General features: G+C 40.7%; 1 protein-coding gene across 1 annotated transcript; it reads left to right on the top strand.

Annotated features, from left to right (window-relative positions):
• The first annotated feature begins 7,844 nt into the window (after positions 1–7,844).
• On the top strand, positions 7,845–14,280 carry LOC130886807 (interferon-inducible GTPase 1-like). Its single transcript, XM_057788967.1, has 2 exons — positions 7,845–7,942; positions 11,797–14,280. Exon 2 carries the CDS (start codon positions 11,821–11,823, stop codon positions 13,087–13,089), a length of 1,269 nt encoding a protein of 422 aa, XP_057644950.1. The 5' UTR covers positions 7,845–7,942; positions 11,797–11,820; the 3' UTR covers positions 13,090–14,280.
• Positions 14,281–15,782: the final 1,502 nt, after the last annotated feature.

Below are 15,782 nucleotides of genomic sequence, written 5' to 3'. Positions count from 1 at the left end.
TACATGATCCAGCTGTGCTACTCCTGCCAATATTCCCAAATGACTTCATCTCCTTCTGTTGACCTACTTGCTAATCCATAACCATGCTCTATTCACAACAGCCAAGAAATGGAAACAGTCTAGCTGTCCATCAACTGATGAATGCATGCTGAATACATGCAACTTTACAGACTGAAAGACTTTTCATCTGTTGACAATATAGAAACTGTGAAATTCCTGGGGAAATGGATGGTGCTGAAAACAACCATTCTGGGTGAGGCATCAGAGGCCCAGAGATACAAACATCATTTGATCCCTCTCATGGGTAGCTCTCAGCTTCTTCAGATGTGTGTTTCATTTGGAATACCCACACAGTTTCAAAATTCCTGTGGTGTCATGGAGGGGGAACTGCAGGAGAGGGAAGATGGGATTTAAAAGAGAATTATGGGCAAAGAAGGGTTAAATTGAGCTGGGAGTTGAGAATGGGGGAGTGGAGTGAAAGTAGGAGGGTTAAATAACACTAAAGGGTTTTCTAAATGTCACACGTAACCTAGTAATGTAGAGGCTTCCTGAATATATGTATACACATATGAAAAAGACAATGGAGATACCCTCTAATGGGGTAGCAATGTCCCTGCTAGACACCACAGGGTAATAAATAAAAAGCCCAGGCCCAAGAATTACTTAGCTTTTTTTCGACTTGTTGGCCAGTGATGACCCTGATCATTACAGGCCATTGTCAGTGCTCTTCCAGAACGTCATGGTAAGATCCTGTTAGTGAAAACACCACATTGCTGAGTTATAGGACATGGAGAAACCAAGCTGATACTGACCCAGAAGCTCCACCCCTACTGGTTATCTTTCACAGTGCTGGAAGGTTCTAGACAGAGCAACAGAGAAGAAAATGAAACATTAATCATATCCAGGTGTGAAGTCTTTGAGCAATAATAATGACTGATCAGATAAGAAATAACCACCAATATAATAGTAGTACAAGAATGCCGTGGTAGTAACCAAGTACTTCCTGATTGGATTAATATTTCTCCACAAGACAAAACCCGTATTTGGTACCATATCTAGACAATCACCTAAGGCTATGCGGGTCATACATCTTAGTGAGAACCTATTACTATTATTCTGCTAAAGAACATAATATTAAACCAGCTCCCCATGATTTTCCATAGGTTAAGGCATTGATTAACCCTTATCATGGAAGTTCTTATTTGAAGTAGATTATAATCAGTGCAGATATCCACAACGGATAAAACAAAATGCTTAGAATAAGACATTGATAAATGTCCAGAACTGGATGGAATATACTTAGTTTTATTTCCAAAGACACAGGAATAGTTATGGAGGAAAGGGTAAAAAGAGTGTGGGAGCCAGAGTTGTGAATGCGTACAAGAAAACAGGGTCTTCTGGAAACTTCAGGGCAGCTCCACATGTGAACTGGCCGTGGTTGAGACAGCATGTGTAGGACCTGTCAAGCCCAAGCATGACCAAATCTCTGCCTTGACAGGGAAGCTGAGAATGACAAGAATTAAAAAACATGAGTCTACAATTGTGAAGAAAGAAGGTTACAGTCAGAGGGGGTCACGTGGGTTGTGGCTTGGGTGAGACTAAACCTGTCATCTGCACAGGACCTCAGACAATGTGCTATGTGGCTTTAGTTCAGGATGCATTTGTGGAGTCAGGGATCAGGAAATTTATCTTTCAAGGGCTGTTTTCCAGCATAGTCAGTAAGACACTTCTCCGTGTTTCTGTTCTTTTCCAAGCCTCGTTCCACATTATTTTAGGAGTGTCCAGCCTTTTCTGCCAAGTAAGGAAGAGTTAATAGAACGAAAAACAACATTTTGTTTACTTCATTTCCTCTTCTTGGAAATGCAGGTGATTCCTAAAAAGCAGATAGATCCATGGTCCTCCGTGATTGTCCAAAACACACTGAAAGGGGAGGGGCAGAACCTAGAAGAGTCTGTATGTCTTGCAGATAAAGCAGGGGTGGGTTTCATGTCAAGAGACTGTAGCACAATGGACAGTGGTTCCTGCAGCTGCACTACAGTGAGCACATACACTGGACTCAGGGTTCTCTGGTAAGTGGACAGGGGCATTCAGATCTAACTTCTAACCCTCACCATCTCTCTTCTCTAAAGAGATGACAGGGAACAAGACATTTAGGAGCATACTCTGAGAGTAGAGAGTAGGGATCCTCTTGCTTGGAAACTGGGATGCTTTGGTGGGAGGTGGACAGGACTGCATCATGGATGGGCTTAGCCAGTCATTCAAGTTGAGGTACTCCTTAGGGAAATGACCTGGATACTGATTTTGGTAAAATGTTTTAGATTATTTTGGCTTATTTCTTATTTCTCTCTCTAACATGGATGGAAATGTCTGCTTCAAGTGATGGAATATCTCTGTAGTGTGAATGAGGTTGGTATATCTCACCCTCATCTTGCTTCCTAGTTCAGGATATACTATTTAGTTCCTTATACCCTGATGCTCTTGCCCACTGAACCAGCCCTCTGGATAATGTTCTATATGAATGCAACGTTTCATTTTTCCATGAATTTTTTACATATTTATTTATCTATGTGAATGCACATTATGCACACAGGTGGAGGTGAGAGGACAACCTGCCAAAATTAGTTCTCTCCTTACCATGTGGTTCCCAGAGATTGAACTAGGTTTGTCTAGGTTTGGCTGCCATCTCACTGGCCCATTTTATTTTTCTTCGGTAAGTACCTACCTGTTGGGGCCGATAAATGCAGGCCCATTTCCCACGTTATCTGAGGGTCAGAGCATTGGGGGAATAATAAGCATCAATCATTATCAGTCAGGGGATGGCTGCCTGGCCTCTATTTGAAGTTAAGATAGCTCAGCGCCATCCCGACAGGTGGTCAGGATTGCCAATGTACTTCTGCTCCTTCCACTGTAACTTATGAGATCACCTGGGGAAGGGGTGTTTTCTGCCTGCATGACCAGTGTCTGTGAGTCAATCCTGACTTGAGTCTTCCTGCTACCTAGGCAACAGAATGCTAATGATGGGAAGTCTCAGGCTGTCATGTTAACGAAGCCTTTGTTACCTTCTCCCCCAGTTTACCTTAAGTATAAAAACTGTGGAAAAATAAATGCAGGTGATTTCAGGATCTGAATAATCCCTGAAACTCACTCCTAATACTGTCTTATGGTTCCTTTCTCTATTTTCCCACTCCCCTACCCTGGTAAGAAGTGTTTTCGTTGAGGCTAGTCCTCAACATCAGGAATGCTGGGTAAAGTGGAATTTATGTTGTTGAAAACTGGCAAACTGTTTCTCAATGGGAGCATTCCCAGCAGCATGAGACAAGGTTATACTTGCTAAGCATCTTAAATTGCATTTGAAATCCTTTCCCACCTAGTGGGTATGTGAACTTTTCATTAGAATTCCCCCAATGGTGACTGTATATTCAAGTGATTATTTGACACCAATGTTTCTTTTTGCTAATATGTCTATTTAAGTTTTAGCCATGTTTAGAAAATCGAGTTGCTTGTTTTCTTACTATTGAGTTTTAGGAAATCTTTATATGTTGTGCATAAGGTCTGATTCTTCATTTGCAATTTTTCTCCAAATCAATAGTATGTCTTTTTCATTTTATCAACTTTCTTTCAAAGAAAAATTTGATAGGTCTATTAACTTACTTCTTTCTGCAAGGTATTTTGATTGCCTTTCCTATATCTTCGTGTGAATGGCAGCTTTGAATGGTGTTCTGGAACTTTTGATTATTACACCCCTATGGAGAACATTAATTTCTTTTTGGCCTAGTTGTGTTTTCTTTCTTTCTTCATTTATTTATTTATTTATTTATTTATTTATTTATTTATTTATTTATTTCCTCTTTGTTTTGATTTGGGGTTTTGGGTTTTTTCGAGACGGGGTTTCTCTGTAGCTTTGGAGCCTGTCCTGAAACTCACTCTGTAGACCAGATAGACCTCAGACTCACAGAGATCCGCCTGCCTCTGCTTCCCAAGTGCCGGGATTAAAGGTGTGTGCCACCACCGCCCGGCTATTTTTTTTATTTTTTATTTTCTGCTATTTGGTACCCACAGAACCACAATTTCCCAAGCTTCGCCAGTGCTAGTTGAAGCTGTTTCGAACTTGCTCCATCTAGTGGACAGCTTTATACTAGTGCGGCCGGCCGCCTATGCCACACTTTTCAAAGCTTTTGGTTTCTAAATCCTGTTTATGCAAAAAGCCAGATCATCTTAACTTGGGGCTGAGCCCCGCTGGCCTGGGACAACTTTCTGGAATTGTTTCCTTCAACCCCCTTTTCATGACTGATTCCCAAACACCTTCTTTTGTCCGGTGCCCCTTTCCTGGTTCTGGAAATAGAAACAAAGGCTTAAGCATCTGGACTTACTGGGGACTGAAGACACAGAGAGGGGAAAAATTGGGGACTTGCTCAGGTCAGAGACAAATGCTGCTTGCTCCCTCGGCTTAGGTGCCTGGCCCTGTTTTTTGGAACAAAATAAAGGGCTTCTGTTGGAACACTGCCAGCTGCAAAAAGCAGGAAGTGCCTCTACTTTAAACAGAGCAAGAAGCTTTTATTCTTACTCTTCCCCTTGTGACAAAGGAAAGGGACAAGGAAAGAGAAAAATTTGAGAAGCAAAGTTAATTAAATGGAAGAACAAAGGAGAGAGTAGAGAAGTCATAGAGGGGAAGAGAGAAGAGCAAGAGATTAAAAGAAAATTTAAAAATTTCCTAACCATAGAAAAACTCATAACCAAATCAGTTAATATAAATAGAATAAAAATAAACTCTTTTTTTAAAAAGATTTATTTATTATTGTTATTTATTTTAGGAAAATAAGTCCCTGTTTATTTGAATAGCGGGATAAAGGCCGAGAGATGGACCTTTCACCCTGTGGGACTGGCTGGACTCCATATCTGTTTACAGTTCCACATTCTGCTTTTTTGTTTGTTTTTTAGCATATATTTTAATTGATTTATTTTTTGAGAATTTCACAGCATGTACCCAAATCCTATTCATTTCCCAGTACTTCCATGCCTGCCCTCCACCTTGTAACACTAGCCAATCCACTATCAACGTGGGAAAACCTAAGGGTAGGGTTCATGTGTGTTAATATGTCAGAACCTGACATTCCCCAACTTCAACTCTCTACCTTCCTTCCTGATCTTCAACTCTACATGCACACTGTAATAGACATGCGTTCACATGTGCGCGCGCGTGCGCGCACACACACACACAAATGGACACATGCACGCATACAACACACAAACATGCACAAGCGCAGACACAAATGATTAGATAGTTGTATTATTACTCTTTGCTCCTAATCATTCTAATGAAAACTCAGGAAGTTGAGGGAATCTATGGTCAAGTGCATAAAGTACTTGCATGCATGTATGAGAACCAGAACTCAATACCCAGAACCCACATAAATGCTGAGTGGGTGTCCAGCCACCTTGAACTCCCATGCTCAGAAGACAGAGAGAGAACGGAATCATAGAGCTAGCTGCCTACCTAGAGTGTGTACATCTGCAATCTCCATGTTCAATGGAGAGACCCTGCCTTGATAAAAAAAAAAAAAGTAGAAATTGAGGATGAGGCCCAACATAAGCCTGACATGCCCACACATGTGTGAACATGCACACTAAACAAAGAGACACATTGTAAATATAAAATAAAATAAGACGCAGGAAGTAAATAAAAATAATATCTTAGATAGTGCAAACCTTAAAAGAGTCATGAAGCTCTCCTACAGGTTGTTAAAGCAAAAATTGTTCTCCAGGAGTGGGGATGTCAGACCAGCGATGATACCTGCAAATGATGCTGCGGCCTCCAGGGCTGTGACTCTGGTGAATCATTGCCACTCTAAGGTGGGCTTTGCAGTGACACAGCTGCCTGTGAGTGATCACACTGTGTTTGATAAATGTGCATGAGCTTGGAAGGAAGAGAATATGAGAGAGACAGAGTCATAGATTAAAAAAAAGAAATTTAAGGGTAGTAAACTGAGGTACTTAAAAGACAAAGTAAAAAATTTATAATGGGCCACGTAATGATGGAAAATACACAGAGTCTAGATTATGTAATTATTGTGTTTTCTTTGAATTTTTCAACTGTTAATGAGCTAACTGAAGAAAGACATTTAATTGTGAGATCTGCTAAGCTAAACCCACATAAAAGTATTTAACTTCAAAATTTAGGTCTAAGGATATGTTGCTTTGAAAAAGAGATTCTTCTTTTGTTTCCAAGGCAGATAAGAAGATGTGGATTCCTTCTATGTTAATATGGTTTGATCGAAAAAGACCCCCTGAAACAGATTCAAGGCAACTGGCTGAGATTATGCAACCTCACTGACTACTGCAGCCAAGATTTAACCATAATTCTAAATTTTCTCAAGACCACTGCACTAAACAATCAACAGGAAGTAGTATAGAAAACTATACCAAAATTCCTAAATACTGTCTATAAATGTTTGTTTTCATTTAAAAGGGGTTGCTTATAAACAGCTAATGGTCACAGTCAATCTCTTTCTAAGAAAGATATGATATAGAATATGAATAGGATATGATATGGAAATGAATACTTTACACTGATATGTATTTCCATTTATTGCTACAAATTTAAGGTAATTTCTTATACTGTATATTTCTTTCTATTTTTGTTTGAGGTATTATGTTTGTGTAACTCATTTAAAATAAAAGTATAATTAAAAATGCAAATTAAAGTCATCTATGTAGTCAACTTGTAGTCATATTATACTACCAAAGAATGAACGTAATCATTAATCATACCAGTCTCTGAACTCTATAAACTATAATGACTGGACAGATAAGACATGCTCTCCAGTGTATTAGTGGCAAGAAAGTCATCCATGTAACTAATTGCTTCCTGACTACATTTAATAGTTTCTCCACTAAATGAAACCCATACCTGGGCAAGAACTTAAGGCTAGACATATTATAGAGTCAAGGTAAAAATTTCTATTGTTATGCTGTTAAATGGATATATTATTAAGCCAACTCCTCTTGATTTATCGTTATACCCATAGATTGAGGTATCTCCAAACCTTTATTATAGTTTTTCATATTTGCAGTAGATGATAATCTATACAGAGACCCACAACTGGCCAAAATGCAGAGAATAAGACACTGAACAATATCCAGTTCTGAATGGAATATATATAATTCTAGTTCCAAAGCGCAGGAATGGTTGTTGAAGGGGAGATAAAAAGACTATAAGAGCCAGAGTCAGTAGAGGAGACAGCTACGGCGAAACTGTGTCTTCTGGACACAGTAAGGCAGCTGGATGTATAAGCTCACAATGGTTATGACAACATGTGTAAAACCTGTCATGCCCAAGCCAGATCAAATGTGTGCACTGACAGGAGAGTTGAAAATGACAAGAATTAAGGAACATGAATCCACAATTGTGAGGAAATAGGTTGTGTCGTGGGTGATCCTTAACTTGGCATCTGCACACAACACCAGACAAGTGTGCTGTGTGACTTCAGTTCAGGCTGTATTTGTGGAGTCAGGGATCCCAAAAATTATCTTTCAAGAGTTGCATTCCAGCCTAGTTGGTCAGCTGCTTCTCTGTGATCTCCCTCCATTTCCAAGCCCCACATTTCACACCTGTACTATTTTAGGACTGTCCAGACTTTTCTGCCAAGAAACAAAGGTTTAATGGAATGAAACACAACCGGTCACTTTAGTTTCACTTCCCTTTTCTTGGAAATGCAGCAGGTCTGAAAGCTACTGACCCGTGCTCCTCCGGGATTGGCCAGCACATGCTGAGAGGGATGGGCAGAACCCTGGAGAGAGTGTGAGTCCTGCTAAGCTGTCAGAAACTTGCTGCTTTCCACAGAGGAACGAGGGGTTGGCTCATGAGAAGAGACTGCAGCACAGTGGACAGTGGTTCCTGCAGCTGAACTACAGTGAGTGCATACACTGGACTCAGGGTTCTCTGGTAAGTGGATAGGTGATTCTGATCTAACTAGTAACCCTCACCATCTCTCTTCTCTAAAGAAAAGATAGGTAATCAGACATTTACAAACATATTCTGAGAATGGGGATCCTCTGCTTGGAAGCTGGGATGCTCTGGTGCGAGCCAGACAGGACTGCATCATGGATGGTCTTAGCCAATTCTTCAAGTTGAGGAAGACACAAAGGAAATGATATGGGTATTGATTTTGGTAAAACGTTTCAAATTGTTTTGGCTTGTTTCTTATTCCTTTCTCTAACATGGCTGTAACTGGCTGCTGCAGCTGATGGAATATCTGCAGTGGGCCTGAGGTTGCTGTTTGTCATTCTCATCTTCCTTCCTAGTTCAGGGTATAGTATTTAGTTCCTTACACCCTGAGGCCTCTGCCCTGTGGAGAAGAGGTCTCTCTGCTTACCGCTTCTGCCATAGCTGGCTGCGGTGATCTGTGCCTAGCAAATCTTGTTCACTGGGTTTTCTTTATTGTAGAGAAGGAGTGTTAAAGATCTTCACTCCATCTCTGAGAACTTGAGTTGTGTCAGGGTGTGGCGACAGCTGTCATTCAAGCAGGCTTTCCTTTGTGATGCCTGCTGTGTCACAGCCTTCTCGTTCCCTGTGCTCATAGTCCGCGGAAACACCTTGCAGACAACAATCACACTGGAGTCTGCATCACAGATCCAGGAACTAGAACTGACAGAATGAGAGGGGAAAACTGAAAAGATAGAACAGCTTGTGTGCTTCAGGGACATTCTGTCTGTGCCCTGTGGGTGACTGTCCCCTTCAACAGGAAATCAGGCAATGCTGTTTATTTAATCAGATCTGGCTTCCCTTTCAGGACATTCTCTTTACCCACCTCTTCCTGTCCTGTGCCTGCAGTCAGATTGAACAAAGTTCTACAGCTCTGATCTGCTTTCCTGCACAGTTGTACCCATTTGTCCTGTAGATTGGACGGGGTGTCCTGTGCAGCGAGTCTGTATGTGCCTGTGCTTATACACAGTAGGATTCTAAGGACAGCCTTCTCTTGTATTAGACTGTCTTTGTGCTCTCCCAGAACTCTTAGTACCCACTCTCTATGAATGTACTAGGTCTTCAATAACCTACTGGTCAGGGAAAACTACAGAATAGGCACAAATGTTTACAATAAACATCTAGTGTTTCCCTCATAGCCCTCATTCATTGCCTGATGATAAACCACCATTGCTGTGTGTTGGTCATAGAAAAGTGAGCAAGACAAAAGCACATTCTAATACCTGAGGCTCATTATACTGTGGGAGGATGAGAGCAAGTGAACCCAGACGAATGCACATCATCTGCCAGCAAGTGCTGTTTAGAGCTGGAAAGATAAAGGATGGTGGGTGATAGAGGCAGGTACGATTTTATATCTCAGTGGGGATGGCAATGCTAAAGCATGCCTAATGGATGCATAACCTAGATGAGGACGGCTAAGTTAACAGACCTGTGGTTCTGGAGGGGAGACCAACAAGGAAAGGAAACAGTCATTCAGTACAAAGTTCTGAGATGAGAAAATAGCCCAAGATACCAGGGTGGCTGTTATTCAGACATGAAAAAACACCAGAAGTGTAATAATAAAGTTCAATTTATGTTGTATGTAGCATGTGCCCTCTTTACCAAATTAACTTTACCATTAGGAAAGTAGTATCCTAATGGTACATCTCAGAATTGACATGACATGATATGACTTCAGTGTCAATGGGACAGCTCTGGCTGATCATACATGCTGTTGCAAGAACAATCACAGGGAATATAGTAATGTCAATGACATTATCAAAGTTGAGATTGAGGAGGTCTTGAAGAAGATAATGTAGGAGGAATGATCAGTGTGAGTGGAACTGGAAATAGAGCTTAAGTCTGCAAACCAATTTGATATGGGTGAGACAGGAAAAGGCTCCAGGGTGACAGTGGAGATTTGCTGCTTTCTTAACTAATAGTAACAGCCATTGTGCTGCCATGGGAGGTCTTGTAGACAGGTTTGTGGATAATACAGGACAGAAATATGATATCTGAGCTAAAAAAAAAAATAGCCAGCAACCAAACTTAGTTCTTTAGTACTGATATTTACCTCGAGTCATCTTTTATAACATGATATTTATTTTATTGGGTCAGGGTCTCGAGTAGCCCAGGCTAGCCCTTAACTCATAGTTTACCAAGGATGACCTTGAAGTATTGATACTCTTACCTCTACTTCCTGAGTACCAGAATGACAGAGATCCACAAGAACCTGCATTTGATGAGATGCTGGGGATTGAACCCAAATCCCTGTTCATTCTAGGAAAGCAATTGGCCTATATCTGCAGGGCACGGTTAGAGTGCTTTCAGAACAGGAAAGGTTTAAAAGAAAGCAGTGAATCGGAAAGATGACTTGAGGACCCTGAAATAGTGGACTGAAGAAATAGATGTTAACATGGACTTTAACAATATTAAGATATCTTACATTATTATAAGTTTATATTCCTCATGGAGTTGAGCTCCAAGGCATTAAAAAAAAAGACAGAAGGAAAATAAATCTAGAAAAATTAAGAATTATTTTAACCAAATATAATAGTTGGACTTAATGAAATCTTTTGGAAAAATCAAGAAAACAGAAAAATTTATGTGATCATTAGAGATATGGCATTGATTAAACAATAATATCAAATATCACTCATTATTTATTTCTCAGTGTGCAAAACCAGATGTCTGTTAAGTTTCCATTCATTTGAAAGCACACACTGTAGGAAGTATGCACAAATGAACAAGATATTTTGGATTTGTTATACAATACTGCAGTCAGGTAAGATACAGTACAATTGTTCGTGTTTTTATACTTGTTGACGCTGGCTAAAGGACTCATGTGGATTTTTATATGATTTTGTCTTGCATTACTTCAGTTATCAAATTTTTGTAATTAAGGGTTTAATTGGGAGCTAGTAGAAATTTATTCTAGGTTCCTTTTATTGCTTTTATAAACACCAGGAACAAAAACATTTTGAAAAGCATATGACTGGGGGGCTCACACATTCTGATCACAGTCCATCACTGAGGGAAATGAGGGCAGAAACTCTGGAGGAGCGGAGGCAGGAACAAGAGGAGAATGTTGTTTGCTGACTTGCTCCCCATAGTTTGATAATGCTTTCTTAAATTACTCATGACTGCCAGTCCAAGGATGGTACCACCCACAGTGGACTGACACTTCCCACATCAATATTGAATCAACAAAATGTTCCATAGGCATGCCCCAAGTCCAATCTGATGGGGGAAATTTCCTCAAATGAGGTTTTCTCCTCTAATAGGACTATAGCTTGTATCTACTTGATAAAAAAAAAAAAAATAGCACAAAATATCCGGGAACTGGTCAATAACAGAATGTAACTAAGTTGGCAGCCCAGTGAAGCAAAACAGTGCTAAGAATGAAGGCATCTGAACTAAGATTAATAAACGCTCAGGGTCAGAAATTGGGGTTCAACCTGAAGATCTGAAAAGCAAAACAGTCAGCCACTGGCTCTTACCTTGACCTCAGTCTGAAATGGCGATCCTGCCTCCTGGAATTTCAGAATGAGACTGTGTGTTGAGAGCTGTTTTCTCCTGTTTTATAATCCTTTCTAGGGCTGGGATTAAAGGCTTGTATGATTATTATCAAAGGCATGCTTCGCCTTTTTTCAATGGCAACTAGTGTGGCTGCTAAGATTAAAGGTGTGTGTTACCATTTCCTGGTCTGTAAGGCTGACCAGTAGGACTGTTTTACTCTCAAATCTTCAGGAAGTATTTATTTATTGAAGTACAATTAAAATTCCACTACAAGCATCTTTGATCTTTTGTAAATTACTCTCTCTTCCTTCTTTCAGTGACTTATTTCTTTAATCACGATCATGGGTCAGTCATTCTCTTCTACATCTGAGAATGAAGACCGTGGAGATTTGGAATCCAGTTTTACTGCATATTTTAATAATATTGAAATAGAAAACAAAATCATTCCTCCGGAAATCATCCGTTCTATAAAAAGGTCTCTGAGAAAAGGAGATGTTCAGCAGGCACATTATAGAATCAGTGTTGGATTAGGAAATATTGTTTATGCCCCAATAAATGTTGCTGTGACAGGAGAGTCTGGAGTAGGGAAGTCCAGCTTCATCAATGCCCTGAGGGGAGTTGGACCTGAAGAGGAAGATGCAACTCAAGTTGGGATAGCAGAGACAGCTATGAGAACTCCATACAAGCACCCCAAAATTGAAACGTTGACTTTTTGGGAGCTGCCTGGCATTGGAACTATGAACATTCCACCAAAATATTATCTGGAGAAAGTGAAATTCCAAGAGTATGACTTCTTCATGATTCTTTCCGCCACACGCTTTAAACTACTTGAACTAGACCTTGCCCAAGCAATCAGATTGAAGAGAAAGAATTGCTACTTTGTAAGAACCAAAGTGGATGCTGACTTACAAAATGAAAAGGAATCCAAACCATGCACCTTTGACAGAGTAAAGACCCTGCAGCAGGTCAGAAGATACTGTGTGAACACCTTCATTCAGAATAACATGGATGTTCCACCGATTTTCTTGATTTCTAACCACAATTTATCAGACTATAATTTTCCAGTCCTGATGGACACCCTGATAAAATATCTTCCTGCTCAAAAGCACCACAACTTTATACTTTCCTTGCCTAATAATACTGAGGCTGTCGTTGACAAAAAGCACAAATCTATGCAGCAATTTATCTTGTTGGAAGCCTGCCAGGCTGGAATTTTGACTACTGTTCCTACAGTGGACATCCTCATGGATGAAGTCGAGGAGTTGAAGGTGAAGTTAAACCACTACCGAGTCCTCTTTGGACTGGATGATGAATCCCTGGAAGTCATGGCTAACGATTCTCAAGTGCCTGTTGAACAACTGAAAAAAAACATTAAATCTCCTTATTTGTTAGAAACTAAGAAAGAAGAAACATTGGGAGAAATGGTTTTGAAATATGTGGAAAAATTTGCCTCAGCTAATGGTGGGCCTCTTGCTACAGGGCATTACTTTGGGAAAACCTTTTACTTACAACTTTATTTCCTTGACACAGTGACTGAAGATGCCAAAGTCCTCCTTAGAGAGACATATTTTAAAAAACTAGTTCAAGCTCAGCACATCCACAGTGACTAACCATGACAAGATCACAAGATCAATGGTTAATACAATGGAATCACTAGATAAATTCCCCCTCTTATATCTTTTCTTTCCACTAACCAATCCACTATCACCATAGAAACCTAAGGATAAGGGTCATGTGTGTTAATATGTCAGAACCTGGCAATCCCCAGCTTCAACTCTCTACCTTCCTCCCTGTCTTTCAACTCTGGTGTGGGAGAATTGTCTGTATCCTGTCGATCATGTTTTAAATAAATGCTGATAGGCCAATAGCCAGGCAGAGAGTATAGGCAAGACAACCAGACAGGAAGTAGAGGCAGGGCAATGAGAACAGGAGTATTCTGGGAAGAAGGAAGTTCTTTCTGAGTCCTGTCCAGACACCGATGAAGCAAGATGTGACCTGTCCCACTGAAAAAGGTACTGAGCCTTGTGGCTAACATAGATAAGAATAATGGGTTAACATCAGTTATAAGAGCTAATACGAAGCCTGAGCTGATGGGCCAACCAGTTTATAACTTATGGAGACCTCTGTGTGACTTTCTTTGGGGCTTACCGGTTGTGGGAACCAGGCAGGACAGGAACCAACAAGCGGGCCTTCATGTTACACAACTCCACATGTACACTTTAAAACACACATGCACACACTAACACACAGACACACACAGTGCCATGTCATGCACATATAATGAGCAGAGCTCAATTTCCAGAACCTATATAAAAGTTGAGTGGGTGTGGTAGCCACCTTGGACTCCAAACTCAGAAGGCAGAGAAGGTGGAACCAGTGAGCAAGCTGGCTGTCAAGAGCATGAGATAACAGCAAGTTCTGGGTTCAGTTGAGGGGCCTTGTCTTGGGGACAAAGACCAGAGAGCAATTGAGGATAGGACCTAACATAAGCCTGACATACTCACACACACACACACACACACACACACGTGAACACGCATACTACACAGAGAGACACATTTTCTTTTTTAATATTTTTATTCATTTTACATACCAACAACAGTCTTCCTATCCCCTCCTCCCCTGCCTCCCATAAGCACACCCCAATTTACTCCTCAGAAATGCTAAGGCCTCCCATGGTGAATCACCAAAGCCTGGCACATTCAGTTGAGTCAGAAGCAAGCCCCTCCCCTGCCAGAAGCAAAGACCTGTATTTTGAGGTCTGTATTTTGTTTACAATCATCTTAAGTTCACAAGTAAGTTATTCCCCTCTGCAGGGTAAATTCTGGGCCTAGGAAATCAACCTGGTATCTTATCTCCTAATGAGACCTGCTGGCCCCAGGCTTTTAGAAACAATTAGCATTTCCTTTGTTAGTCAACAATCACAGACACTCAGTATTTCCTTATCAGCTAGGGATGTCTCTGGACCTGAATTCCAGCGGTCCTGACACCTTCCCCTCCTACTTGCCCATTTATTATTATTATTATTATTATTATTGCTGTGTAACAGCTTCTGAGAAACAATAAAACACGACTTGATCAGAAAACCTGTCTTGCTGTCGTTTCTCCTATCTCTTGCCCTTCCATTCCTCTCCTCCAGGTTTATCAGGAACCCCCAGTTCGTATCCCTCTGGATGGAATAGATTGCACCCAATGTGGGGCTCGAACCACGACCTTGAGATTAAGAGTCTCATGCTCTACCGACTGAGCTGGAGATGGATGTGAATCTACTTCAAATCTTCTACATGTTGATGTCTAGTGAGGGCAGCATCATGAGTTAAAATGCTTTCTTTTTCCATTCTTCTATCAGTTAGACAGACTTACACCTTAAGAGGAACACAGCTGGGCTGGAGAGATGGCTCAGAGGTTAAGAGCATTGCCTGCTCTTCCAAAGGTCCTGAGTTCAATTCCCAGCAACCACATGATGGCTCACAACCATCTGTAATGAGGTCTGGTGCCCTCTACTGGCCTTCAGGCATACACGCAGACAGAATATTGTATACATAATAAATAAACAAATATTTTAAAAAAAGAAAAGAGGAGCACAGCTTACAAACTTTTAATTAGATATTCAATGGCTCCAGCCCTAGCTATAATATTCTTATGGGAGATCTTGAGACACTAGGTAAAACTCTTAAAGGGAGCAATGAGCCAATTTCCAATAGAAAGCTTATAGAAGCTGCGAGACAGGTAAAATACAGATCAACAGGTTTGGTGTCTCAGGCCCTAAGAAGTAATCTGTACATTGTCTTAGTTTCTCTCTGTTGATGAGAAGAAACACTAACTGTCAGAACACCATCCATGAAGGAAGCTGTGTAAGGAGATTGCTAAGAGCTTTGAGAAACTCCAGGTACACAAGACAAAGCCTCCCTGGCCAAAGCCACCGTCATATCGGCTAGATTAATACAGGTCCCCTTATATCTGCTACATTCTTCTCTTCCCATTGTCAATCATTCCTCTAGGAATGAATGCCTCAGTACAGCTGGGAAGGAACCTGCAACTAGAAAGTCTTTGCCTTTCTTTTGGGGTTTGTTTCTTTGTTTGTTTGCTGCTGGTAACAAAGAACATGGACAGTCCATTTCAGAAAATAAAGGGAAATAAATTCTTATATAATATTTCCAGGAGTGGGGTGAGTATCAACTTTATGTGCAATATAATTGAGCTTTTGAAGACTCGGTGTAAGTCGGCTATTTGGAAAGGGTTCAGGTATAATGTGTCCCACAAGAAATACCAGCATCACTTGAGCCTGTTTGGAGCTGCAGTG

This window comes from Chionomys nivalis, chromosome 14 (assembly GCF_950005125.1).
Source record: "Chionomys nivalis chromosome 14, mChiNiv1.1, whole genome shotgun sequence".
Taxonomy (NCBI): domain Eukaryota; kingdom Metazoa; phylum Chordata; class Mammalia; order Rodentia; family Cricetidae; genus Chionomys; species Chionomys nivalis.
The sequence above is the reverse complement of the archived record's forward strand: the minus strand, read 5'-3'. Positions and strand labels throughout refer to the sequence as shown.

Excerpts from the sequence above, each read along its gene's own strand:
- LOC130886807 (XM_057788967.1), top strand. The coding sequence starts at position 11,821 with ATGGGTCAGTCATTCTCTTCTACATCTGAGAATGAAGACCGTGGAGAT.